Genomic DNA, 27014 nt, shown 5'->3' with positions numbered 1-27014 from the left:
GTGTCTCGGCATTATGGATTCGTCGACATGCAGTTAGCTAGTCATTGATGAGCTATAGTACATTCTCCCCAAAATAAAGTTATTCCCTTCTCATCCACGCGCTCCTGGGAATTAAGTTTGCACAGTAAGCTCTGAGCGAAACTGAAAGGAAGAGAGAGGCAGCAGTAGATCACACCAACGTGACGTCACACTGTCCTAACTTCTGAACTTATTTTATTACAACCATCACTGCGATGGATAACGAGTTGTATATTTAAAATAAGCAGGAATAGAAATGGCAACAACCTATAGTTTTGACCAAATGGTTTGTTTGATCTTACAGGTAACAGTGAAAGAATAATGCATTGTTCTGTGCATTTCGTCATTAAGATTATCTTTCTGGTGGTTGATTCAAGAGTTTTATCTACGTCATTTTTTTTCAAGAGGACCAATATTTAATTTTTTGCAGGCTTTATCCGTTTTCTGCTTCAGTCACATCTTCATTCCGACTACATCAATCCTCAATACCACCCTGACCTGATACACTTGCATTCATAATAAAGTACAGGTGGGACTACAAACTCTTGCTCACTTGAGAGACAAAAGCAGCTGGAAATGACCACAAGCAGAATAATGAGGTCTTCAAAACCACTGTGTCGCTTTCCATTATCACCTTTCCGAGAGTCCTTGGTAGTTTATCCCCTGCGACTATTTAAAGCTGAACTGAATGAAGGAATAAATGAGGTCATGTATACTGATTCATGTATACTGAGCACATATCAGCTTCTCCTTTGCATTTTTGGCACGCTCTATATTTTTCTCTATCTCTCTCCTCTTCTGTCTGTCTGTCTGTCTGTCTGTCTGTCTGTCTGTCTGTCTGTCTGTCTGTATCTGTCAATCTTTCGACCTGTATAAGTTATTTCTACGACCTGCAGGCTCGCTGCTCGTGCGATGCACCACCTATGACCACCATCAGTGGTGTCCCTGACAACCAATGTTCTTCTGTCATTTGCAGACATTCATGTCTTCATCAATCTTATCCTATACTTTGATAAAGCGCCACGTTGTCTAAAGAAACCTGGACAAAATTATGATCCACAGAAAATCAGAAACACGAAACAACCAGCAGGAGTGCAAGTTGGGGGGATGGGGAGACAGAAACTAGAGAATCAAAGACTCTGGCACCGAGTGGAAGTGGAGTGTCATTGCCACGAAACTGTCCACATGACATGGTCGCTCGGCGAAATTACATTTAGACGAAAGAGACAGGAGGTTCATGCGCTCAGCTAACGGCAGGGCCCGAGGGGATGGTTGTGTTGGGTGTCAGGGGAGATAAGACTTTCTTCAGTGGCCCGACACTGACAGACACGATTACTATGTCCCCTTCCCTAAATCTTTGCTTCTCTTTTCTTAAATAAGGGAAATTTCGTTTATATCAGATTAGAGACTGTACATCGGCACTATATATATCCATTGTCAGATTTACAGACCATAAATATTGTCTTTAGTGCCCCAATGGTCACGTGTACAAGACACGACACAGTTTGTCAGGAACACCGGAGATAACTTTCTTGTAATCCATTGATCACGACTGCTTCATCTCCAGTGCCAGGCCAGAATGGAAATGTGTTTATTTATTCTTCATATTTGTAACAAAGCTCGTATTTGTGAACCAACTACAATCACTGGAGAACAAGGATTTCCGTATCCCAGGGTCCTCTTTGTCTTCTGATATATGAAAACTTTTTTTTCTGAGACTAGATTCACACACCGTCGTTGCTAATTTGTGCATTCTTCCTTCAGCGACTCAGTATTCACTGAGAGCCGCCGATACTGACTGTGCCCTGTACCATGCCGAACCAAGGGACACCAGAGTGAATGAGCTGCAATCACTCACGAGAGGCAGGCAAGTAGATTTTGTGGTCGAGGACGCTGCTGCTTAAAGAACATCATCCATCCCATAGACGACGACCAGCAGCCTTCAGCCATCTGGCCACTGGTCAGCTGCTTGGCAAAGAGTAAAAACAATAGCTAACCACACCCAGAAGTCGTGGCAGGTCATCAACAAGAAGCTGCTTCCGGTCCAGGTAATCCAGGTAGTTGGCAAGCTCAGGTGGGCGCACGGCACTGCAAGGAGAGCACTTAGGCCAGCTTTACAAAGACACCGAGTTGCATGCAGGAGGAAGACGCGGTCCTGCGGCGACTTGGCAATGCTAGCGCACCCGGTGCTATCCGCATTTTATACCCTTGTAAAATGAGGCAAGCCCAGTCAATATTGAAACAAGCCAGTGTTTATAAATATGACTCTCTAATATTAGTGTTTAAATAGAGAAAGGGTTCCCCCTACCTCCTCACTCTCCTCCCCCTCCTCTCTCAGTCCCGTCAGCTGGAGCGGCTACAGTCGCGATGAGTTTGTCCAGTCTTTGAACCTGTAGAGTTGCTCCAGATTTACAAATATTGATAAAGTGTCGGCTAGAAACCTCGCCAACGATTGGATCACCGGCCGAGGGCGATGTGGCAATAGTTTCACTGTCAAAAGTTGATGAGTTCCCTAATATTTGTTTTGATATGCTGTGTAAAGTCGGAGTGGAGACAACAAACCTGAGGTGTTGACAGCGACCACACGATAACAATAATACTCGTGTGGGCTTTAGCCTGCAAATCTGCACAGCAAACACTTTTCGCACACATACCGTCCCACAAGGCATATTTGAGAAGCTAGAAACATCCCGAACCGAACCTCTCATTCTCCACCCCAGTCGCCTACCCCACAAGTCTGCCCCCTCCCACACCTTCCCCCTCGGGCTTGCATACACAAACTTGCGCACACTTCTATGTGACAAGTGACATGCCCAAGTTGAAATTAATAGCAGCAATAAACACTCGGATGGTTAATTGAATAAACAATCGGCGTGTTCCGATGATGCTGTATACGGGCAGGGTAAATAGTTTTGGTTATGCCCCAGTATTTTCAGAGCAAAGTTTGGCCAAGAGTCTGGGCACACAGTGGCGGCGAGCGAGATGCACGCACAAGTCAAATTTACCGTGGGTAATGAAGAAGCAATTGCCCACGCAAAGTCAGCTTTCAATTCCATGGACTTTTTTTTTTATCAGACAGGGGTTTTCCCCCTGTTGTTAAAATATAGAACACTACAGCGCAGTGCTGGACCGTCGCAATAGAGAGGGAGGAGAGGACATGGTTCGGTTGAGCACACAGTCTCGCTTCAGTTCATCTGTACCTTCGTTATATCTTTCTCTCACTTATACACACATCTAAAACACAATAGAAAGATCTGTTCATAGTCATCATGGGTAAAGAGTTAAGTAATTTAATGAATAAAAGAACCAGCAACCTATTTTTGGTTTTCAAGGGAGATCATTCTGAACTGTCATCTGTAGTAGTCTCCCATGCCGTTAACCATGGCGATGTGCAAAGAGCTTCTTGACAAGTAAGAACGAAAGTTTCAGCAAGTCTGGCAGAATGATGGTTATATAAAAATTTTATACAACTTGCTCTAATATTCATCTATTCGTCTGGTTGAAGAAAGACTTTAAATGAGCATGACATCGGCACAAATACAAGTAGTAAACACTGGAGAGATAAAATAGCCTGGCGCATTTTTGGATGTGTCATTTCATTAATTACATTTGCGACTATGATCATTATAAAATCCAAGACGGCTCTTTTTGTTTAGCTTTTTTTTTTTATTGAAGTATTTGTGTGAACAGGTGTGGCAGGGCACCTTTATAAGGAGTCTACGTGCTGTGTCTATGCTATACAGGTGTTCCTCGCCTGTAAGACAACAAAAGCGCAGAATATAACCCATAGCTGAGAAAATCCTCTAAAATGATGAAAAATCCAAACACTCTGCCTATGAACTTCTTTTGCATGCATTAAAAGAACCCTGAGAGTATGTTTGGCTTCTGAACAAACACTTGCTATTTCGAAACCCGTCTCGACCTGTGTCTGGACTCGTCAACGCACCAACCGCCACCCACTCGCACCATTACCCATCGAGCAGATGGATGTTTGGTTTATTAGAAAACGTAGAAGGTGGCCTTTCTACCCTATAACCGTACACACAGGAAATTACGATTCACTGTTGCCAAAGATCGACAACACATTTATAATCATTGCTGTCTCCCATCGAGCCTTTACGCTTTTTTTTTTTCGCCAGATTTCTTATTATCTAAATCGTGGTGATGCAAATTTTCCCTAGACAGAACAAAAGACGATTAATGATAAGAAGGGCAATTTATTTTAAAGTATAAATTGTTCTTGGATGCCATAGGTCTGATTTTCCTTATTTACGTCAAGGACAGTCGAAAGATGTTTTGTATGATTTTTGTAAGATAAGACTTTATTTATTCACAGAGGGCAAGCTCTGTATGGAAGCACAACAACACCACAACATAGTCATAATCCGTTGCACCAAATTGACTCTTATACATTCATGGTTCTGGCTTACATAGGAGATACATTCATTAGCTCGCAGTAACGGTCAGAAGTTGCACGACCGAAGCAACGAAGTCTGTTGGTCCTGCATGCAGGTACATAGAATCAGCGGCCCGATGAAAGTTGCCTACGACCCTATAAATAATAAACAAAATAACTGTTTATATTTCGATAGTAATAATAATTGCTGATTTCACTCATTTACCCAAGAGTTCATAGGAAATTTGCAGCAGTCAGCAACTAACTATAGTTCTTCCAAACGTCTTTGTTGAGCTTGGTGGGACTTGAGACTTAAGACTAGTTTTTTTTTTCAGAACAGAGACTTCAGTGCGACCCTGTCCTAGTGATGAGCGTGCATAACGTGTATCTGTATTTACTGTATTTATCTACTGATAAGTAGTTCTGTTGTAGAAATGATTGCGTATCCGTTTCATGCGAATATGGGTGCATGGTGTTAGTGAATTCCGTTTATGTAGGTCTCTATCACTTCTGTAAAGCGCTCTGAGCAAATCATTGGAAAAGCACTTTAAAATGTTCATCATCATCATCATCATCATCATCATCATCATCATTATTATTATTAAAGTCCTCAATTTCAGGCATTGTCAAGCTCTCCTGGTAATCCAAAGGTGTTCCGAGTGCCAGCAGGCGTCTGGTTCGTGGATCGTGGACTAATGAAAGCAGTCCTGTTGGGGGATGGGACGCAGGTAAGGCCCTGGCCAGCCATCAGCAGTCGCCGATACATCATATTGCAATCAAAGCCCAAGCGTTCTGCCTGTGCATCGAGACATGGAAATTGGAATTATGGAAATGCCAGCCGCCCAGGCGGCGACCGCTACACGGAAACGCAATACGTTTAAGCGGTAATCGTCTCTGGATGGTTGAGCACCTGCTTCAAAGGAATCAGATACCTGCTACATTGTGAAAACACCATTCAGGTTAGGCACGAATACCGGTACGCAATTTGACACGCCTGGCTGGCGCTGTTACGAATGAGGAAAGTTGATTGAAGGCAAACAAATGTTAGCAGTGATGAAGCATTCATTACGCCATCTCTTCCTCTCCCTCTCTCCCTCTCTCTCCTGCTTTACTCGTCTCTCCCCCTGCTACCCTCTTTTGCACCTTTCCTACATTACCTCCTCCTCCTTCCCTCGTCTCACTCCATCTGACGTGTCAGTGGCTGAGTGTCATAATGACATGAAGCCTCGATCATTACCAAGTGACACTTTGTTTTGTCACTACCTGGTGCTACCGTCATGGCGCGTGAGTAATTGGATTATTAGCCGTGATGTCTTCAAGTGAGACAGCGGTAATCGCAATGGATGCGTTCTTGAGAGCAATTTGGAAGGTGTGTGTGTGAGTGCGAGCTCACTTGCATTTGTGAATGTTAGTGCAGTATCTGCTTTTTGTAAGCTTTGTTTTTTCATTCAACATTTTGTTAAGGCCTTGGCTGATTTACTTAATTTTTGTGCTTGCTGTAATATACATGAACATGAATGTGTGTGTGTGTGTGGCAGTTTTATGAAGCAATTCACTACTTTTTAGAGCCAATGCAGGTACCCACACGTTTGCTCACCCATTCTCTCTCTCACACACTCACCAACTCACTCACACGAGCGCACAAAATGAATGCACTCTTATAGCTACCAGTTTTCCGAAGTAGTAACATGCCCTCGTGAGAATCTGTCCTCGTGGTGGCGCTCCTTCATTGATATCAAAGACGGCGAGGGCCTCAAGTCAGTCCTCTCCATTCTGACTCGCAGTCTACCCACGATCTCGTCCACCGAATGTCCAGAGCTTGATCAGCAGGGGTTAATTATAGCCTGCTTCTAAATTTACCTCTTTACACACAAATGAATTACTCTTTGTTTACATGCTTTAAAATTGCACAAATTTCATCAAACATAATTGAATAAGGTGCTGTTTGCTCTCCTTCGCCCCTGGCCCGATCAAACAAACCCGCGGAAATCATTTGTCTGTGCCGAAGGTCGTTCAGCTTCGTGCGGCCCTCGAGGGAGCCCCCTCGCGCCCCGGGCAATCAATTTTAATCACAACAAGTTACCATTCCATAGTAAATAATATTTGCTTTGGTACGGTGATCGGGAGGCAGGCTGGAGAACTAGAAACCTCGCCAGTGCCGGAGAGACGCGCAATGGCAGGATGAAGTCAGACAAGGTTGCGGCCCGGCGTCGGCGTGTAGAAGTTGTTGGTATTAATTACAGCACCCGTCCCTCTCCACTACCATCCCTTCCCCCAAGAAACTCTCTTCCCAGCCTGCTGCCCCTTGGTGAGACCAACTTCTCTGCCCTGAAGACAAGTGAACTTACACATTAGGATACAAATGATTCTTGGTGATGCCCATTCAAAACGAGGTTCCTTATTTTGCAGGATCTTTGGAACGCTGCTCACTTTCTTTTTATACTAAAAACAATTTTTTAAGCTTGATTTGCTACTCTTTCTACGCATAAGCAACTGCTCTTTCGCTCCGTTCTCCCCTGTGTTTTAGAGAGAGAGAGAGAATTGATGGGTGAATGTGAGAGAGAGAATAACGGATAGCGGGTAGATGGTCAACTGAGAGCTATACACTATTTAATGATTGCTTCAAAGCATGATCTGCACTTTAAAATCTTTAATAAAATAAGCCTAACTTCAACGATTTTGTATTTAATCTTAGGAACTGGGATTTTTTTTTTGTTTTCTTCGTCTCCCAGTTCCTACCCTTCAGCCCTCTCCAAAACTGTGGGCTATATTTTTCTTTCAGAAATTTCGTCCCTTTGCTTAAAAAGAAACTTCAGACGATGCCTTGGTATGGGCATTTGCTTCAGTTTTATCTGAAGCTTCGTGTGTGTTTATCGATGGCTGTGTCTAAGACCAAAGATGTAGACTAGAAAGATGCGCCATGAGGCACCATCCCCTATGTAAAAAGCGAAGACTGTTAGGGCGTCTGCGCAAAAGGGAGATAATTTCAAATACAGCAAGAAGAGATTATGCTATTGTTTGTCGCGGTTTTGAGGAATAAGTCAAAATTTAATGATTATTGTAATTTAATGATAATACTTCTGTGTGCTACTCTATCTCATGTGCTTTGAGATTTTCTGGGACTGTAGACCTCTTTCTCATCTCACTGAAGTCCAACAAGACTTTCTTGAGAATGACAGTGACACAGCTGATGATGTACTGTATGACAATCAGCCATGCTGTTCGTCTTCAGAAGGCAGGACCAGTAGCTTGCCGTCTGCTACAACCAACAACAATGCACTACAGTGGGCAGGCTTTGAACATTTTACAGTAAAATTCTACAGTTGTCCAGTTCGTTGTTTGAAAGGACATCAGAAAGAATCTTTTTCAGGTGGCTAGGCAATAAAAAAAAATGTTACAGAAATTGTGTAATGCTTTATGTTCCATGAGGACTTTAGCATTCTGCCGACTGCCAATGATAGCAGAATATGGCAGGTTTCATATGTTACAGCTACTGGTGGCAGCTATGAAAGAATATAAAAGCTGATGTGTGAACGTGCGTGTTTTCTGCTTGAGAATGTACTGCTGCTGTTGATTAAAATCTGTCATTTCATAAAAAGCATACATCAAAAGATCACACAGTATAGTTTGATATTAGTCTGAAGTGTTGTGGAACATAATAGCAATAAAACGTGTTATTCATATGGCTCATGATCCCGTTCATGAAGGAGCATGATCTCAGTGCCTCAGACAAGTTGGAGACAGCAAAAGCATTTGAAAAGATGGAAAAAGAAAAACCTCTAAGCAGACAAGTACGTAGAAGACACAAAGAAGAATTTAAAAAAACAAACAATAATGATGAATAAAACTGCTGAAAAGAGCTGAAATTCCTTTATATATATATAAAAAGCTGAATTCATTGATACTAAAACTATTTTTGGAGCTTAATTAGAACCGGAGTTATTTGTAAACACTTTACACACACACACACACATACGTATATATATAGTCAGATGAAACGTAGCGAATACGGGGCAAATATAAACCAATATTCGCTACGCTTCATTTAACTGTTTCTTATATATATATAGTCATAGTGGTGGAATTTGCTTGAAATCCCAATTTTGAAGCGATATTACTAAATAGTATTCAGTACCAGGGCGTCCTGAAAAAAAATTAGAGCGGTTCATTGTTTTAGGTAGTCCAGCAGATGATGTGTTTAGTACTTACACATTGGTGTACTGGCCTGTCAAAATCAGCACTTTATTCATTTTAAGTTTTGCGCATAAAATTATACAAAAATTAAAATGTTTAAAAATTCACATCTTGAAACCTATTTGAGATTGTCATAGATGGGCGACAATGAATCACCATAGCGCTGCGTCTGACCCACATGTGTCGAATGAGACACAAAGGAATTTTTGCTTTGTTTTGCTTTTTATGTGTTTTGTAGATTCTAGAAAGAGGGAAAGACAGTGTCATTAGCCGTCATCGGCTAGCACTTCACTTCCAGGAAGACACGGCAAGTGCCGAGCATAGGGTGTAGGGGAGTGGATGCTCCGTCTTCCAATTAAGGTGCGGAAATCACATTTCTTTTGTATTTCGGATTTTTGTACAAGTTGAATTTTTCTTTATGTAGATTCGTGTTTGTAATTTCTTTTTAAAACCTGTCAATAGGCCCAGTATTCGGGCCTGGCCAATGCCATGGAGTATTTGACCTGGCAAGTGCCTTGGAGTATTTGACCCGGAGTATATGTCTCTAGGAATTACCCTAAGAGAAACTGGTTTTAGTAATAGCCCTAGGAGTATTTGACCCTAGTAATCAGGCTAGGAATAACTAACATCAGAAGGAGAAAATTGCTGAACCAAGAGTTGGCAAGACAGGAAGAAAAGGGTGTGGTCGCTCGTCCTCAAGAGGCGGTGCCATTGTGTACGTCTGTACCCTAGTGGAGGTGCCTTTAGTTTCAGATATTTGTGGATTCCTGGAACATCAGTCCCCAGTGACTATAATCAAGAGTATCGTTAAAACAGTCTCAAGTGTAAGTGATGTTAAAAGTGACATTGGGACAAACTAAAAATCCTAGTATTTTTCTCTATGACTATCATCAAACTGAGAAAAAAGAAAGTTTCTTTTGCGTAAATTGGAGTTGTTATACATAATAAGTAAATTTGTTGGGGGACGTATATTAATTGATTTAATTGGATTAATTCTTGTCCTTTTGAATCGTGTATAATTTTTTAGTTTACCATTTTTTCATAATTTAATTTAAATAGGGCTTGCAAGAGGCAGACTTAGTTATCTTGTTTATAACGAAAAAAGGAATCAGCTAATGTCCGAGATATTGCGTGAGTGTTGAGAGCGCATGTGAGCGTCTGTGACAGAGATATAAAAATAAACTTTGTATCATTGAAAACAGGTTGAAAAAAAATTTATTTTTGTACTTTTCTTTTTGCTGATTATTGATTCAAAAACCAGCATGAGTACCTAGTATTACATGTATATACTATTTAAATAATATATTTAACAATTTCTAAACATTTAGAATTCTAAGATTTAGTCTGTCAGTGTGGTTCTGCGTTCTGGCCATCAAAGATAAGGCTTGAAGGGAGTGAAGATTGCCAGAAAAATCATTGGATTCCCACAAAGAACGCTAAGTGATCTATACACCTATAAGGTTAAAAGCTGTTTGCATCACGAACTCCTCTCACCTAAAACATCACCATTTCCACCATCACTCTCTGACCGTAGATGGAAACATTTGGTCACAAGGAAATGGTTTTTGCCAAGTTCTTCTTAACAACTTTGATAAGTCTTGAACAGAACCACCAAATGCACTGTGCGCACGCGAGAAGGTGTGTATGTGTGTGTGAGAGAGTCATAGCTGAGGTTGTGTATAGGTGTGTGAGGTGTGACCGTATTTTGTTTAGTTTATTACTTATGAGTCCTCCAACAAAGGAAATTTTCTATCTCTGTTGTGAACAGAAGTAGACAATAAAAACTATTGTCTTCCCCCAGCACTACACCATCACCACCACCCTCATCTGTCATTACTAGATGCAAGGCGATTATTTCCAAGCAGTATTTTCACGCGTAGAACTTGTCTGCAAAGCCGCTTGGGTCTTCTCGCTAACATTGATGTTAAATCTGCCATCGGCTTAAAATGTCTTGTCAATAAAATCCTGTGTAATCCTGTTTTGGAAGACCCAGTTCCAATAGGTGTGGTGTTGGAGATTTTAGCTCTGTTGATTGGAATTTTATCTTATTAAAGCTGGTTATTATAATGATATTACTATATGCGTTGAAAAAATCTCTGACGATTTCTGTTGCATGACGAATGCATTGACTTTCCCGCTGATAGGCTTTATGTATTTGCTTTTTATCGTCTTGATCAAGATACACCTGAGGTACATCAGTAGGCAAATCCACCGTCTCTATTTTCCCTTACTACCGTACTGCTTAAAGTTTTAAACTTTGATGTGAGTTATTTGTGCTTACTTCACTGAAACTTTTGCCCTTTGGGGGGTCACTGTGGACCATTGCATTTGTCCCTTTTCTGTACGATTTCATGCTGCACGTTCTGCATTGGATTTTTGCGTCTCAACGATGTCGTCAGATGATAAGTGTGCTTTCTCATCCTGCATTCTTGCTCTATTTATATTTCTGACTACTATCGAGTTCGCCAGGATTGTGGTCTGCTCTCTCAACTACGTTGCCTTAAAGCTTAAAGGAAGTACGTATGTATTCAGATGAATATTTACCTCCCTTTGACTGCGGGTGACGCGCGATATTTGAAGATATTTGTTGGTGATGTGTTTTACTCGTTTGACTTCTGTACAACGCATCGGGTCTACTTATAGGGAACATGTGCTACAAAATCTTCTAATCCACGTAGATATTGTTAGCCGATTGCTTATGTCAAAGCGCATTGAGCTTGCTGTCAACCGGGAAATGCGCTATATAAATACTTTTAATATAGTTTTCCCTATATGGCTCAGTCGTGCATCCTAGTACTACATTGGCGATGGTGTTTGGTCGAGCTTCCCAAACGAGCCCTCCCCTTCAACATGATCCATCCTTTAGTTTAGTAGTCTATATATAGACGCCTTCTGACGAGTTGTCTCGCCTTGAGTATTGATGGTTGTCTCCCTCAGTATCCCACACTGCACTGCACTTCCTGTTGGCCGGAACCACAACACTACGCAATTTAAGTGACAAAAATGATTATCAAACTTTGGACCACACTTGGTTCGGTCTGTGTAAATGGAGAGAATTGCAGAACTTTTTCTGACGTCGAGACTCTGCTGGTGAGTTATTTCCTGATTTTACTTAGAAAGCTGCTGTAAATTACGTCCGCACTTACGATTCCTGATGTCAGATGTCGAGCGAAATGAACAGAGATTGAAGTAAGAATAAAAAGGTGGTTAAGACTTCACTTAAATACAAGAGTATATAAATTTAGAAATAAAGAAGAGAATCAAGCTAGATTAATTTTCTTATCTTTTTGCCATATCTTTTAAACTAGGACCACTTGTGTTCAAAGCAGGTTACAAAGTCAGTAGACGATTATAGCTGTAAAATAATTCGTAATATTTTGTTAGTGCCAAAATACATGTGCAGACAGGTGTAACTAATAATGTAAAGCTTTTCGGCAGATAAATGAGCAGTAGGTATTTAACTTGCATTGCAGAATCTCAAAAGTGAAACCTTCTACTTGCAAAACAACGGACGTTTGGTATCTCCATCCCAGCAACTCAAACATGGAGAGGTTTACTGTCTACTACCTCGCGTTGTTGGTGGCAAAGGAGGTAATTTATGTTTACATTTTTTAACTGTACTAATTTCTGTTTTCAGATTTTATTTAAATTTTAAAGCGCAGCTGAAAGCATTTACTGGGCTATGTATTTTTGACTTTCTAGTGACTGAAAGGATTTCATAGTTTCACCTATTGGTTGGCCTTTTTTGTTAATATCTGCTGACTTTTGCTCTTTGTATAAATTATAACCAATCTGTACTGTTTGGGGAATAAGGCTTATTATAAACAAAATTATTTGATAGGGGCATTTTCTTTTAAACTATTGTGAATTCTTTTTGTTGATCATTGTTAGATTATAAACCATTACAACCCAGTTATAGCTCTAGTTGTCATTCAAATGCAGTACTCTGGTGTGATGTTCAAGTAATAGCAAATGTGGTCACTAAGTGGAAAAGAAATTAATATTCCAGGTCTTGTCTCTGATGTTTATTTGCATTTGTTTCTTGTTTTAGGATTTGGCTCAATGCTTCGAGCAATCGGTGCACAGATTGAGAAGACAACCAGCCGTGAGGCCTGCAGAGATTTGAGTGGTCGACGTATGAGAGATGTCAATAATGAGAAAAAGTAAAAATATATATATAATCAAAGTGCAGTGAATATAATCTTTACAAATTTTTTTGAATTTGCAGGGATGAATCTACCAATTTGTTTTAAAAATCCATGTTTACTTATAACTTCAAGAGTTTTCAAACATTTTCCAGTTTGAGGGAAAGAGGGAACCTGCCCCTCATAAGCTTGTTGCTTTATTGATACTAGTGTTACATTATGTGAACCACATGTTCACCTGGTTGTGGTACTACTTCTGTTAGAATGAATGGTCCTTAATAATTTATTTTGTTTTTAACATGGTTTTATTATTGACCTTAATATTATGAATGTGGAAAATGTATATAGAAGTGGGAAAAATATTAATGGCAGTGCATTCTAATTCTACTTGATGGCCCAAGCTGTGGCACAGCACAATGAATGACAATCCAAAAGAGTTCTTTCAAAAAAAAAGGGGGGGGGTTCATTTTTATTGATATTTAATAGCTGAATGCAAGTTCATAAATTTTGTCTTGCATTTATTTTTTTTTTCTTTGCTGTTTGCATATATATATATGTGTGTGTGATAGACTAAAGGAATGGGTGGCTAAGCAAGCTGACCGCGAGCGTGAAAAAGAACGCCAGCGTCAAGAAAAGAAGGCACGGCTTCATTCACAGACTCAGAGCCCAAAGCTGAGTGATCCTGCTTACACAGAACAGTGTGCTGTGGTGCAGAAAGACCTAGAAGATGCCCTGACTGAAGGTATAAATTTTAGTAATCATTAATTTTGTTTGTAAACCATGGAGTTCCACAACCAAACTGCTGCTCAGAATAAATGACCACCTTGATTTTCAATGACTGCAGTAGAAGTCTAACTTTAATCGAAAAACATGAAAATGTGTTTATTTTCTTTAGTACATATCTTACAGTCAAAAGATATAGTTCTAAAGGCTTCTTGTTCCACATTTAGTCATTCATGCCAAGCAGCTCCTTGACTGTCACATGCTTGCATACACATGTAGCCTCAAAATAATTCCATAATTTTCTTTTTTCTTGACACTGTCTGACCATCAATGGTTGGATGGTCATCAATGAGTTGATAATAGTTTTTAGCATATCGTTATGAGTATATTTTTATTTATTTATTTAACAGGACTGAAGAAAGCAAAGAGTTTGTCAGCTACTTCAACTTGTGGTTCATCACATGAAACAAGAAAAAGAAAAGCAGAAGACTGTGGTGCTTCTTCTTCAAAACGAAAATGGGAATGGTAAGAAATGAGAAATGATGGCTCTGTGCTCCAATCTATGGTCACTGTCTTCTCACTAAATGATTAGGAAAGATACTGATTCCCAAAGTCTCAACCACTACTCCTATCTCATGTTGGTGCTGAAAGTTCATTGTACATCTTTTCCTTTCTGAAATATCTCACAACCAATCCCCTCCACCCCATCGCTAAACATAACAGTCACGCTCTCATTGGCTTGCAGGTTTGGTGTTGAAGCAGATTCTGATGATGCAGGATCTGAAGATGATCAAGGTAAACCAGCAGACTTGCCTATCAGCTCAGAGAGCATAGGAACATTAGAAGACAGCAGTGGACCCCAGGAAAATGTTACAGCTGATGATCAGGAAGACAAGCAAGTGGAACAGGAAACGGAGCAGATGACACATTTACAAAATTGTGCATCAAATCCTGATGGGCAGAAGGGTTGTTCTGAAGGAGATTCCAAGCTTCAGTCGCAGACAGATGTAAGCACCAGCTATCAGCAAGAAGAAAAGTCAGAGGTTAGTTATGCAACTGATCCCATGATTTTAAAAAAAATACTTTGGTAACTTTGATCTGCTAAACAGTAAACCCATAGTGTAAAATCAGAGGATGCCTTGATAGTGTAGTTTGATCAGTAATTTGGCTTATGTTTTTTTCCCAACACAGGTGAACCATTCAGTTGTGTTGGAGAATGTTTCCAGTGCAAAGGAGTTAGAAGCTTTGGGGCTAGATCGTCTAAAAATAGAACTTATGGCACGGGGACTTAAGTGTGGCGGCACAGTTCAAGAGCGAGCTCTTCGTCTTTATTCTGTGAAAGGACTTTCTTCAGATCAGATTAATCCTGCATTGTTGGCAAGACCAACCAAGGCAAAAAAAGGAAAATAAATTCACAGTTACTTCAATTTCTTGCATCTACTGCCCTTTTTATTTTAAAGGTTTTTAATAAAGTACTTTTATTTTGTACCTGCTTTGTGTGTGCATTCCTATGCTGGTAGAATTTACTGCTTTACAGGATGCATTGACTTGTAGGAAAGCAAACTTATATCATCTGTAAACAAGGAAAAAAGTAAACATGAACATCAGTCTGAATGCTTAAATGTTGGGAGTTAACAACCATTGACCATGGTTACATTATTAGAATTCTTATCCTTTTTTGCAAGAAGTATCTACAAGTCCTTTTAAATACCCCTCTTAGTGAGCTGATGCATGCAAGCTGTACATTACATAAAAACAAGTGACTTGCCTTAATTTCAACTGGAGTCATTTATATGGCATACCTGGAGGTGCTGTTTGCAACATGTCTATAAAACCACTGTCAGCAGGTTCAATCCACAAAAGTATGCCTGCCTTTGAGCCACTTCTAGTCTGTTTATTCCAAGAATTTTCAACCATTCCCATTGTGCTGACTGGACAGATTTCCATAACGGTGTCCTGATGTTTTTCATTCATCTGGTAATCCGTTTTCACATCCCTTACTTCTGTGCTTGATCCACCTTTATTGGAACTTATAATTTGGACATCCTCATTGACCGTCCTTTCAGGTGCTACTTTTCTGATTCCAGAGGTGTCTTTACTGTCACCACTTCCAACTTTATTTCCCTCCCTCTGTATCTGCAAATGAACAAAGTGATCTCTGTTGCTGAAAAGATAGCAAGAGAATTGATAAAATGTAACCTTAACACTAAAATATAAACTTTGCCTTCCGTGCAAGCATTACCAAAAATGCTGTCCGAATTCAAAAACTTTAGAACTGTAGATGGATGGCAAGGCAAATTCTGCCCCCACCCATGCTGTTGCTTTGTAAGATTCTAAATAACAGTTTCCAACAAACCTCTTGCGTAAATGCTGTATAAATCAAAGACAATATTCTTCTTGTTCCCAATCACTCCCAGTGGAGTATAGGGCCACAAAAGACAATATTAGTAGCAATAAAAGCTTTAAACTTCTGTAAAAGAACTTGCCTTGATCTTTGACATACGTGTGCATGAGTCTTCTATGGACTCTGCCACAATTTCATCTGAATGGATTATGTCTCCAGACTCTCGAAGTGGGATTATATCACAGTCTGAAGGAGAGTGGAGAGATGACAAGTTTAACTGAAAGAGAAAAGACAAGTTGAGCAAGTTACTGTCTTCTCATTATGACCTACTTGAACAAAGGCTTTCTTTCCTCTACATGCAGTTTTAACTATAGTGAAGCTGGTTCACTTTGCATATTGTACATATGACTTTAGGTTGCATGTGATGCATACATGAAGCTGGCATTGTTCTGGATATGTATTTGTGTAACTCTCAGAGTAATACATTGTGTACAGTCTCTTCGGTGGAATAAATTTAATATTTTTCTCATCTAGTACTGAAACTAAGCTTTCTCTTGAAATTTTGCAACAAACTGGGTAATCCTGTTTAAACATCCAAACAACAACATTTCAGTAACTGTTAATGCAAATAAATTTCTTATATATTCCAAGTAGCAGAATACTATGGTTAGAAGACTGCGTCTAATTAAGAACATTTAAAAGTTCTATCTACTCTTGTTTTAAAATAAGAACCTAAAAGAGCAAAGTAAAGCAATGAACTTGAAAAGTAGAGAACATCTATAGCTGCTATGACAGCATTAACAAGCTTTTGCCTTTTAAGTGATGTGTAAATCTCTGTTACAAATTTTGAGGGTAACTGATCTCAAGAGGGGATGGTGGTGTTTTACGCCAAGCCAGCAACTAAGGCTATATCAAAGCAATCAGCCTTCTAAACAAAAGCCACATGAAGAGAAATAACAGGAACAACTATTTGTATTTTTAGTAGGGCGGTCTAGTGGCACAACAGTTAGCGCCTGTCTCCAATACAATGAGGGTTGGATGTCCTGAGTTCAGCTCTTGTCTCAGGCACACTCTTCTTTGTCTACATCTGGCATTTGTTAACAGGGCTAGCTGTGGTATAGCTTTAGTTGCTGGCTCAGTGTAAAACACTAGTTCCACACCACCCACCCACCCCTTCATATTTTCAGTAATGCACATACCACAAAATTCCTTTTAGATATTCCAGCAAGAGGGGTGCTTGTCAAGATCCTCTCTCCATAATTCTCTGCTTCATCTACCTGTAAAGCAACTACACACCATTAAATTTTAACTCTTGAAGGCGTGGCTCTCCTCACCCGCACCCCCCACCCCCCTTGATAACAGACAGACTTAGACAACATACTACTTCTAAGAAATTCCTAGATAAGACAGTCATTAAGGCAATAATCTTTTATAAATCTTTTGACAGTTTTATTGCGTAAAGACCCCAAACAATTTATATAAACTGTCACTGACAGACGAGAGCTCTTTATACACCTAATTCATTAGTACAGCACACTACCCTTGTGAAACAAGATGTATGTGTTTACACAACTTTGAATCCATAATTATCAATGCCGCTATAGAGAATGCACACCAATTTTTTTAGATCGAGATATTTTAGAGAATAAATGCAATATGCAATAGTACTTAAATGAAGATTTAATACGTTGAAAAAAAAAATTCACATTTCCTCTGTGCATTAATGGTCCAAGGGAAACACACTTGAGACATTAAATAACAGTACCAGTTACCTCCCATGTAATTTTTTTGAAATGCTCTAGCTCTTGATTGCAACTGCTATCCTCATGCGGCCTATGGTAACTCTACTTTAAGGCAATGCTATCAGAATTATACAGTGAATCTAGTGTCCAGTGAGTTAAAGAAAAAAGTGAACATATGTTACACTAAACAGCACCTAAATCTTGTGAAATTTTCAACGTAAGGTACAGCATAATGCCACTTTTATTACACTTACAATTTTTATCTATTTGTATTTTTCACATGCCAGCATGTTGGAAACTGAGGAAATTATGAAGAAGCTTTCATCTGTTATATTACACATGGTACATTGTATTTAACAATTTGAATTCTAGCTTTGTTGAATGTGCTAGCAGTCTTTATGCTATTGTCTTCTTTTCGACACCAAACAGTGAAAGAATGTGTACCGTTTTCAGAGCACTTTCGTTCATCTTAACTGTCTCCTGGATATCAGCTTCACATCTTGCATTAGGCACTGAAAGGCAACAAAATGTATTATTTTTCTTGAAACTGATAACCGTAAAAAATTTCTTGCCAAAAGATAGCTTCCCTACCACTTCTTTTAAAAACATCTTAATTCAAGTTTGGCAAATAAATTTAATATTTCTAGAAAAGCTCAAGCCACAGCAAAAGATAAAATATTTAACAAACACTAAAGGCAAGCACTCATACTGACACATTATTAACATGATAGGATTTATATACATACTAACATTTAAGCTACCATTACCGAATATTAGGATTTGTATGAATATTAGCATTTAAGGTATCATTAATTAGCACTTACTAGTCTTTGTGATGGGAGATAAATTTAGAGCGATGTCATCAGTATCAGAGAATGAAGATCCAAAAAGCATAGTAGAACACTTAGGAGCAGCCTTATGGGAAGACCCACTTGCAGAAACTCGCACCTTGCGGGGACACCTGACAACAATTTGCATCCTCTGGTTGATATTTACACCATCTGCTGTCTTTAAATAACTTTGTTGTTGGTTGCTTGCTTGATTTGTAAGCAAAGTACTTCCTCTAACGCTGATTTCAGATGATGGAAAAGGGAGGAAATCAGAGTACCTAAAGAAAACCTCAGATGGCCATCCCTGTGAACAGGTTTCACATAAAGAGGGCAATAAGATCTTAACCTAGGATATTTTAGTTCTAAGTGTAGTGATGACAAACAAGTATTTAAATTAAAACATTACGTGGTGCCCCCAAAAATAAATTAACATAAACAGATGTTTGATTTTTATTATTTTCATATAAGTTACATGTTAGAATACATAAACATGTTAAATTTAAAATGTTTTGTTAAAATTAACTGCTTGTGGGTAGCTGAAGCAGATCGAGAACTAAAAGCATAACTCACCTTGGAATCGCTTGCAATTTAGAGCCAGACGGAGTCGCCATTTTCATCTTATAACCTGTGCACGAGCACTTTCATGCATGCAAATGTACACACACATATTCACATAGGTATATATGACTATTTGGCTATTTCTTATGTCCTTGATGCCTCAGACTACAAAGCACCAAAAGAGAATAAAGGTATGAAAAACAATTAAAAGAAGCTATTGCCTGGATAAAAAGACAAATTATAAAAGGCCATAACTTATTAATGACTAACCTCATTTACTGGGTTTAGTTGATTTTAATAAACAAGTCCAAAACTTTGAGCAAATAACTGCTCCAGATACAGACCTTTGAACATCAGCACTCTCACAAGCAGTTAAAAATCCCATTCAATCTCAAAGTAATTAAAGTAGGCTTACTATTATGGACTTGCTTTTTTACACTCAATTAATTCATCTATAGGATTCAATGATGTCAGCAGAAGTTAGAATTTAGTCCAGTGCTCTTACCCTACACAATACAGAACTGGGATAACACCTCATACTACTAATCAGCCTGCAACTTTTGCATGTCTGACTCAGACTTTAAAGGATTTTTCCAAATTTTCAACTTCAGATTTATTCACAATAAAATACAAAAGCTAACCTTTTGCACTTCCAATTGGAGACAAATGTGGTGTTTGCTGACAGCATCTGTCAAAATTTAACTGAATGGCAGTAGAGTGAAGGTGGTTGTTAATGCAGGGCTTTTGAACTGAAGTGACTGAAGCCATGTTCGGTTCCTGTAGGTTATCTTGCTCTGTATTTTCTTCACCTGAATCAACAAAAAGAGAAAACAGTGGAAACGTGCTGCTAATCTGTTGCACAAAGTAATTAAAGTAGGCTTACTATTATGGACTTGCTTTCTTACACTCAATTAATTCATCTATAGGATTCAATGATGTCAGCAGAAGTTAGAATTTAGTCCAGTGCTCTTACCCTACACAATACAGAACTGGGATAACACCTCATACTACTAATCAGCCTGCAACTTTTGCATGTCTGACTCAGACTTTAAAGGATTTTTCCAAATTTTCAACTTCAGATTTATTCACAATAAAATACAAAAGCTAACCTTTTGCACTTCCAATTGGAGACAAATGTGGTGTTTGCTGACAGCATCTGTCAAAATTTAACTGAATGGCGGTAGAGTGAAGGTGGTTGTTAATGCAGGGCTTTTGAACTGAAGTGACTGAAGCCATGTTCGGTTCCTGTAGGTTATCTTGCTCTGTATTTTCTTCACCTGAATCAACAAAAAGAGAAAACAGTGGAAACATGTGCTGCTAATCTGTTGCTCCAAACAACTAAATAAAGGCTTTAAATAAAATTCCACAATGCAAAAGATTTCAATGTCTGAATTGCTGATTTAGAATAAAGCATTTAATTTCAACCTTTTTACATTTCTTACCATACGCTTTTGGTGAGGACAAGGGGACATGTGACCTGGCAAACTGATTACACTGATTATCTAATGATGATGGGTGAAAGATTACGTCGCAAAGATTTTAAAGGAAGTACAGTTAATGCAGGTGTTTTGAAAGGAAAGGATCTGATAGCCTCTTCTGGTATACCCAACTGCCTTTTCAGGTAAATGATGCCTTACATTTTTTTTTAAATGTTTCTATTCATGATGTCAGTCTGTTGGTATCTCTCTTATAGCATTAGTTTAGTCCTTAATTGTTGCTCCTTGAGGAGCATAGGGCCACAATCTTATAGCATTAGTGCATACATTTTGCATTTTTTGTTTTAACAAAATGCTTATTTTTATGATTGGATGATCAACAAAAGACTGACAAACTAGGACAGTATGCACCAACATTAAAAGGAAAAGAATAATTTTTATTTTACAGAACCTGTTTTAGGAGCAGAATTAGTAGCTGTGGTCCAAGTGTAGATTGAAGTGTAACTGCTGGTCTCTTGGGAGTAGGAAGGCAGAGATAGCTCTTGTCCATCACATGTTCTCTTGAGATATCCTTCACAAAACAATAAACCATCTATAATAAACATTAAAATTCTTTTCATTTCTATTAATATGTTTAAACTTGATCAGGTAAGATAAGTCATTCAAGCACTTTACCCTTAAACTAAAAATTTAAAAAATCACCTTTGAAAAGACTATTTCAATGATTTGCTTTTTTACGGTGGGGAAGAGGGGTCATGACAGGTTGTAGACCTAAGACAGTAGTCAAAACGAGTGAACTAGACCCAATTAAGTCATAATGTGTGTTTTATGGATTTTTGTTTTGTCTGGCTTCAGGAGATCTTGAGGATATTTTTCCTGTTCACTAAACCAGTTTTTATTATGGCCAATACATCCAAGTCCATGCATGTATATGTCTGATTTCTTACACATTGTACATTGTAAAATAACAACAGCAAGTAATAACAATGATAGCCACTTTCACTTCTGTGCCTGCTTGCCTGGTGTCCTTATTTTAATGAATGATCTCTTTTTCAAATCTGCAGCTTTCCATTGTTGGTTGAAAGAGAAGGCAGGCTGAGAGTGTATAGAAGGGGAACTTGATGAATTTGCCACTGTATCTGACATGCTTATTGAGAACTTGTGTTCAGCATCTTCCCTTTTCTCAACCGAATTCCACATCACACCTAACTTCTTCCTTTCTGCAACTGGCATGAAAAACTGTTATGAAATTAATTACACAGGCACACATGGACACACACATACTTGCACGCAGAAAAACATTACTACGATGAACATAGAACCAACATACAAGGATCCTCTCTCCACATTTCTATGTCTAACTGCTCCGTGTTAAACTTTGTGTTCATTGTGGTACTGTTTGATTCTTCACCTGCAACAAACCCATTAAGCCACAATTAATTGAAGCAAGTATAAAAAAATGATATGAACTCATATACCCATATTATTGCACATCTATAAACATGTATGTTTCAATGTTACAAAAATGTTTATTATATCTTGCTATTATGAACGACATAATAATGAAATCAAGTACTGATTAATTGTGTAAAAAAAAAGTCATAATGTCTGATAGATAACATCATACTTGGTTCTGATTCCTGAGCATGTTTCAATGCTTTGCCAACACCTTTCTTAACCAATCTTTTAACTGAAGAATACCCTTTGTCATGTTTGCTCTTTACAGATCTTTTCACAGGCTTTTGTCCTGTCTTCTGCAAAAAAAATTGGACTGCCTTCACTTTACACAATTAAACACCAAAAGTTTGTCTCAAATATATTTTAAAAAATACATGCACTGCTATATAATCCTCCTCATTATTTTCTCAGACAAAAAAAAAATGAGAAGAATGAGTCAAGGAATACATAAAAATAAACGAAAGATAGCATTCACAAGTGGGAAAAAGTGAGTGAAGTGGGTACTAGAACAGCAGTTTTATTTAATACTGAATAGATGGAGGAAGGTATGACATTCCAAAATAACGAGTTAAACTCCTTCATTTCAAAATGAGATTCAAAAGCATTATTCTTTATCAATACCTTCACATTCACATGAAAACTTCACCTTCACATTCTCTCCAAATGTATAATCCGAACTTTGTAAGCCATCATCACAATCATTATCATCGACAAAAAGTGCAATTCTTGGGCTAAGCTTGTTCTTTACTGTAGCTGCAGTTGGTCCTTTTTCAAATGATGAATGATTTCTGCAAATGTGATTAGATTGATCTGGATCTCTGACCTAAAAATCTTTAGGCATTAACAAATTTTAAAAAACCTATAACAGCAGACTGTCATTCTCTTGAAAAAAAAAATCATCAAAAAAGCATAAGACAACTTTGATGTGAGAAATAGGAAGACAATATTTACAGCATAAATTTTGCTAATGGTGGGTTTAGCATATAAAAGTTTGTGTAACGTCTTGTCACCTATGTCAGATTTTAATGTCTATAGACTAAACACAGTGTACACAGATCTTTACCTTTCGTGTTCTTTCAGTGGTGCAATGATTTCTGTTTGTCCAGAGCCTAAAGAAGCAGGAAAAACAAATTTCAAATAACAAATGCAAAAAAAAAACCAAAAAAAAATGGCTTTCAGCACCCAGGTATCTTTTAGGCAACACATATACACTTGTATTCTCACCACACCCACACCCCGTCTCAGCAACACTTCCTTCTCTTTCTTCCTTCACATTTTTAGTATTAGTTGTCAAATTCACCTATATATATATAAACTATCTTCTGAAGACACCACTAATGCTTGTTAATTCTGATATCCACTTACTATATGAATAGAATTAAGAAACATTCATTTTCGCATTTACAGAAAAGTATAAAAGTTTATGCAAGGGCTATTACATGCAATATGAAAATATAATAAAAACAATGAAGATTAATATTTACAAGCTAAGCTGCTTTCAAGTCAAAATTGCTTTCTGTGTATATATAAGCTATTTGTGCCCTATGAGAAACAAAGATAGAGATCGAAAGCCACATAAAAGAAAATAATTATCCATAAAAATGATCATGAACTGTGAAACAACTGCATAACTAGGTTTCACTTACTGCAAAAGGGTCTCACCAGCGGGGCTTCTACAATGATATCAAATAAGTCTGAAAGTTTTTGCAACTGTCCTGCTTTTCGTTGTTGGTTACGTGCATGAGAGTAAGTCTTGAGCACTTTTATTTTTCCCATCTCCAAATACTTGACATCAACAACTGTGACAGCAAACTATTACAATATTTCAATGAACTGCACTGCACTGGGCTATATACAAGCATGGAAATACGCATCCTAACAACAGAAATTATATTCTATTGATAAAAGAAGCACTACTAAAAACGTGTTTCACCAATTGAAATACCTAGCAAACACAATTCAACAATTCTAATATCCATATAAAAGATTCGATCTGTGTGTCACTCACCAATCAGTCCAATCCTGAAATGTTACTTGTCTGTATACGCATGAATTGTGTTCAGGTCTACAAATGTGACCATGCTTTGCTTGTCTGGTTTTCTCTGCACAATAGCAATTAAAGTTAAATTGTGCTCAGTACTTAATCCTGCTGGTCTCTGCCATGGTTTTGTATTGTGCATATATAAAGCTGCATGCTAGATATAAAAAGGTTTTCTATATTACTATGTAATTTTCACAGTAAGTGCTACAAATTCACATTATACAAAACTATTCAGTAACATCAACAAAACGATGGCTGTAAAGTATGCACCGATTTTAATTCTTATATTTAGTTGGAGTTTGTACTTATTATTTTATTATTATTATTATTTGTAAATCGCTATAACGTCTTTCGTCCACCGGCAGTTAGTTCACCGATTGAGTACTGTGTGGGATACGTCGATCGGTTTGCCGTGTTTTTCTCGTTAATACAGTGTTCGATTTACCGTTCCATATTTTCCCGTGAAAACGTATTTATTGCATCGCCTCTTCGATTTGTTTTCAGTGACAATATTAAATCAAATAATAACGGATTTTTGCCCAGCTATAATCAGATATAATTGCTTATTGATTTGTTGTTATTACCATTGTTGTGTCCTATATGTTTCTCTAAGCACGAACGTCCGTGCTGTACGCTTTCGTCGTTTCTAACGAGGCTGTCGGCCGGCGAATCTGATTGGTCGAGGAGACGGCAGCCATGCGCATGCATGGTGATCTCGTGCAGGAAACGAAAGTTGTAAGCGCGGTCTGCGTTTGAACGATGATTAGACATATTTCTAACGCTTCCAGTATTTCAAGAATGAGTTTATATTAGGCTTCATTAACTTTGACGTGAAGGTTTTCTTTATTTTGGGCATTTTCTCTACACTGCTACAGGTAAAATCAACATGTCTGGGCAAGCTTCTATGTACATGTTTGAATCACCACTTCGTGCAGTTCCAGCTACCCCGGTTATCACTTACAGAATACCACAACAACGATCTTCCGAAGAAGCAACAGTGCCTAGTTTCAGTGGTGATCTAGCACAGCCCTCAACACCCCTCACACACGGTATCAGTATGTATATGCATGTTTTATATATGTGCTCTATATTATGGTGAAGTAATGATTTGTACGGCTGGTTTGTACACAGCTTTTTTTTTTTTTATCTAAAGGTGACTTTTTATTAATATTTCAGCTTATTCCTGAATTCTTTTGTTGCTGTGCCCAGACCCAAACCCAAGGAACATTTTTACTCCACCAAACCCGTTTCCATTCTTCATTGAAAGACTAGCAGAGAGGGTAGACGAACCTAACCAGCGCATAGAACAATTCTCAGGACAGCATTATACTGTACACTCCAATCAGAATGTGCACAAGGCTAAAGCTGTTTTCAGAGTACTTCAGCGATGTAAGTATAGGTAATTTTGTATAATGCCTAAACATCGTGTTGTGTAAGTACACTGTGTGAGTGTGTGTGAGAGAGAGAGAGAGAGGTAGACTTTTATTTATATTTACCAGACATGAAAATGAAATCAAACCCCCAAAATGAAAGCATAATATCCGCGTAATACGTGAAAGAGAAAAAAAAAACGAGAATGCGCTAGCCATACCTGAAAATACTAGACAATATTTTTGTGACCTTGTTACATGCCACATACGCTTTACCCTATTCTTCCTGTAAAGCGAAATCAGTTGAGACCTCAGAACAAGTTGTTCCCTGCATACCAAGCCCGACAATGAAGACAATTTCCCCCGAGTGCACGCCAGGAAAATCCACCGGAATGGTGCCCTCCCACGGACGCTACCTCACAGGAATGGCAGGTAGCCGCCAGTGCCTTCAGCAAAGACGGCTCCGCATCTCAAAGCGTCTTCTTAAATCCCAGACAGTCACATATTCGCAAAACCAGACAGAGACAAATAAGCAGATACGTCTCTTCACGGGAGACGATATCTTTGCTTAAATCGGCAGCTGTTGATGGTCGTTGTTTATGTTTATTTTCCTTTTTTTTTTTTTTTCGTTCATTTTATTGAAAATGATTTTTACGATGTTCATCGGATTTGTAGGTCTGAATTTGAACTCACTTCCACGAACGTGTGATCTTTCTGTCATATTAATGTTTGAGGCTGCATTTATGTTTGTTATTTTAAAGGTTAATCAGAGTACTTATTTTCAAATGAGCTGGTTTATTTCATTGATCGGTACTAATTGTTCAAATTGGTACGCACTTATCACGAGATATAACACTTCAAGCATCATCTCTGACCTGAGCATTCGAGAGAGGTGACGACCTCATACGACGTCCGAGAGGTTAGGCCTACTGCTTGGTCGGCGCCTCATTCACGCTTTTGGTTGCAGACTTCAGTGGCGCCAGAAGCTTTATTTATGTCATGTATGAAAACATTTGCTGGGTATCTTTGTAGCAAACAAACGACTGCGTTAACATTCAAACTTTATTTCGTGTTCGATAGCCTTGAGTTGTGTCTGCTCAGCGCCACTCTGTCATGTGGTGAACAGAATACATGTATATATTTCCAGAGATTTGTTGTCTTCTTCATACAAGAAGTATTTCTCTGGCTTAATAATGCAGTTTGTCGTTGGGTGAGCAAACCACATGTGCACTGATCATTGACTTTATCTCTACTGCTCCAAAAAAGTCTTAGTTTAGTGTTATCAAAAGTAGGTAGTATCTTTAGATTTGTTTATTTTTAATTATGAATTAAACATGTTTTTTTAAATGAAGTATTTGTTGGCTGTTCATTTTAGTTATTATTTATGGATTTTTCATGGTACGTATCTCGTCGTTTTTATGGTTTTACACACATGATGTATATAATTATATATATATAAAGAGAGATACTATAATAGGATTAGGCAGAGAAAATCCACACTGTATAACTATGTACACGAACTGTTTGGAAATCACTCAATTTATTCATTCTTTCTCTTAATTGTTCCTTCGAGGTTTTTTAACACTTTTTTGTGGAATTTTTTTTTTTTCGCTTTTGTTGATTGGTTACTTTGTTGTATATTTTTTGGGATAGCGCATATATTATCGCTGTGTGTCTAATATAGCATCGCTCCATTGAAAGAAAGTTTCCACAGTAAGAAATTCATCGGGTAAAATATATTTATTCTCAAAGCCGAAGA

The 27014-nt window shown here is 38.3% G+C and overlaps 3 protein-coding genes across 9 annotated transcripts; 2 read left to right on the top strand and 1 right to left on the bottom strand.

Moving 5' to 3' along the window:
* The first annotated feature begins 11539 nt into the window (after positions 1-11539).
* On the top strand, positions 11540-14964 carry LOC112562899 (replication stress response regulator SDE2-like). 2 transcript variants are annotated; one of them, XM_025236492.1, is made up of 7 exons: positions 11540-11698; positions 12082-12199; positions 12660-12771; positions 13323-13495; positions 13887-14001; positions 14222-14483; positions 14668-14964. In XM_025236492.1, the coding sequence occupies exons 1-7, from the start codon at positions 11612-11614 to the stop codon at positions 14884-14886; spliced, it is 1086 nt and encodes a 361-aa protein (XP_025092277.1). In that variant the 5' UTR covers positions 11540-11611; the 3' UTR covers positions 14887-14964. The 2 variants fall into 2 exon arrangements, with proteins under 2 accessions (XP_025092277.1, XP_025092276.1); XM_025236491.1 differs by having other exon boundaries at positions 14222-14519.
* On the bottom strand, positions 14359-24547 carry LOC112562898. 4 transcript variants are annotated; one of them, XM_025236487.1, is made up of 19 exons: positions 24470-24547; positions 23853-23946; positions 23491-23656; positions 22908-22953; positions 22491-22632; positions 22014-22140; positions 21717-21797; positions 21406-21612; positions 20838-20957; positions 20060-20227; positions 19592-19759; positions 18963-19017; positions 18387-18523; positions 18007-18074; positions 17020-17097; positions 15963-16097; positions 15279-15612; positions 14966-15049; positions 14359-14494 (listed from the first exon to the last, which is right to left on the bottom strand). In XM_025236487.1, exons 3-18 carry the CDS (start codon positions 23618-23620, stop codon positions 15000-15002), a joined length of 2046 nt encoding a protein of 681 aa, XP_025092272.1. In that variant the 5' UTR covers positions 23621-23656; positions 23853-23946; positions 24470-24547; the 3' UTR covers positions 14359-14494; positions 14966-14999. The 4 variants fall into 4 exon arrangements, with proteins under 4 accessions (XP_025092272.1, XP_025092271.1, XP_025092273.1 ...); XM_025236486.1 differs by having other exon boundaries at positions 23491-23643; XM_025236488.1 differs by having other exon boundaries at positions 22014-22137; positions 23491-23643.
* Positions 24548-24549: 2 nt separating this feature from the next.
* Positions 24550-26542, top strand: LOC112562900. Of its 3 annotated transcripts, XM_025236494.1 has the most exons (4): positions 24550-24620; positions 24761-24940; positions 25095-25274; positions 25550-26542. In XM_025236494.1, exons 2-4 carry the CDS (start codon positions 24772-24774, stop codon positions 25825-25827), a joined length of 627 nt encoding a protein of 208 aa, XP_025092279.1. In that variant the 5' UTR covers positions 24550-24620; positions 24761-24771; the 3' UTR covers positions 25828-26542. The 3 variants fall into 3 exon arrangements, with proteins under 3 accessions (XP_025092279.1, XP_025092280.1, XP_025092278.1); XM_025236495.1 differs by having other exon boundaries at positions 24555-24934; XM_025236493.1 differs by having other exon boundaries at positions 24561-24940.
* The last annotated feature ends 472 nt before the right edge of the window (positions 26543-27014 follow it).

The sequence above is a fragment of the Pomacea canaliculata genome, linkage group LG4 (assembly GCF_003073045.1).
Source record: "Pomacea canaliculata isolate SZHN2017 linkage group LG4, ASM307304v1, whole genome shotgun sequence".
Lineage (NCBI taxonomy): Eukaryota > Metazoa > Mollusca > Gastropoda > Architaenioglossa > Ampullariidae > Pomacea > Pomacea canaliculata.
Note: the sequence above shows the minus strand (reverse complement) of the source record. Positions and strands in the feature narration are given on the sequence as shown.

Coding starts and splice junctions, on each gene's coding strand:
- LOC112562899 (XM_025236491.1), top strand. CDS start 11,612: ATGATTATCAAACTTTGGACCACACTTGGTTCGGTCTGTGTAAATGGA. Junction 11,699..12,081: donor CTGACGTCGAGACTCTGCTG/GTGAGTTATTTC, acceptor CTTGCATTGCAG/AATCTCAAAAGTGAAACCTT. Junction 14,520..14,667: donor AGCAAGAAGAAAAGTCAGAG/GTTAGTTATGCA, acceptor TTCCCAACACAG/GTGAACCATTCAGTTGTGTT.
- LOC112562900 (XM_025236494.1), top strand. CDS start 24,772: ATGTCTGGGCAAGCTTCTATGTACATGTTTGAATCACCACTTCGTGCA. Junction 24,941..25,094: donor ACCCCTCACACACGGTATCA/GTATGTATATGC, acceptor TGCTGTGCCCAG/ACCCAAACCCAAGGAACATT. Junction 25,275..25,549: donor TTTCAGAGTACTTCAGCGAT/GTAAGTATAGGT, acceptor CTTCCTGTAAAG/CGAAATCAGTTGAGACCTCA.
- LOC112562898 (XM_025236487.1), bottom strand. CDS start 23,620: ATGGGAAAAATAAAAGTGCTCAAGACTTACTCTCATGCACGTAACCAA. Junction 21,798..22,013: donor TGCTCAGGAATCAGAACCAA/GTATGATGTTAT, acceptor GGTTTGTTGCAG/GTGAAGAATCAAACAGTACC. Junction 20,958..21,405: donor CATTAAAATAAGGACACCAG/GCAAGCAGGCAC, acceptor TGTTTTGTGAAG/GATATCTCAAGAGAACATGT.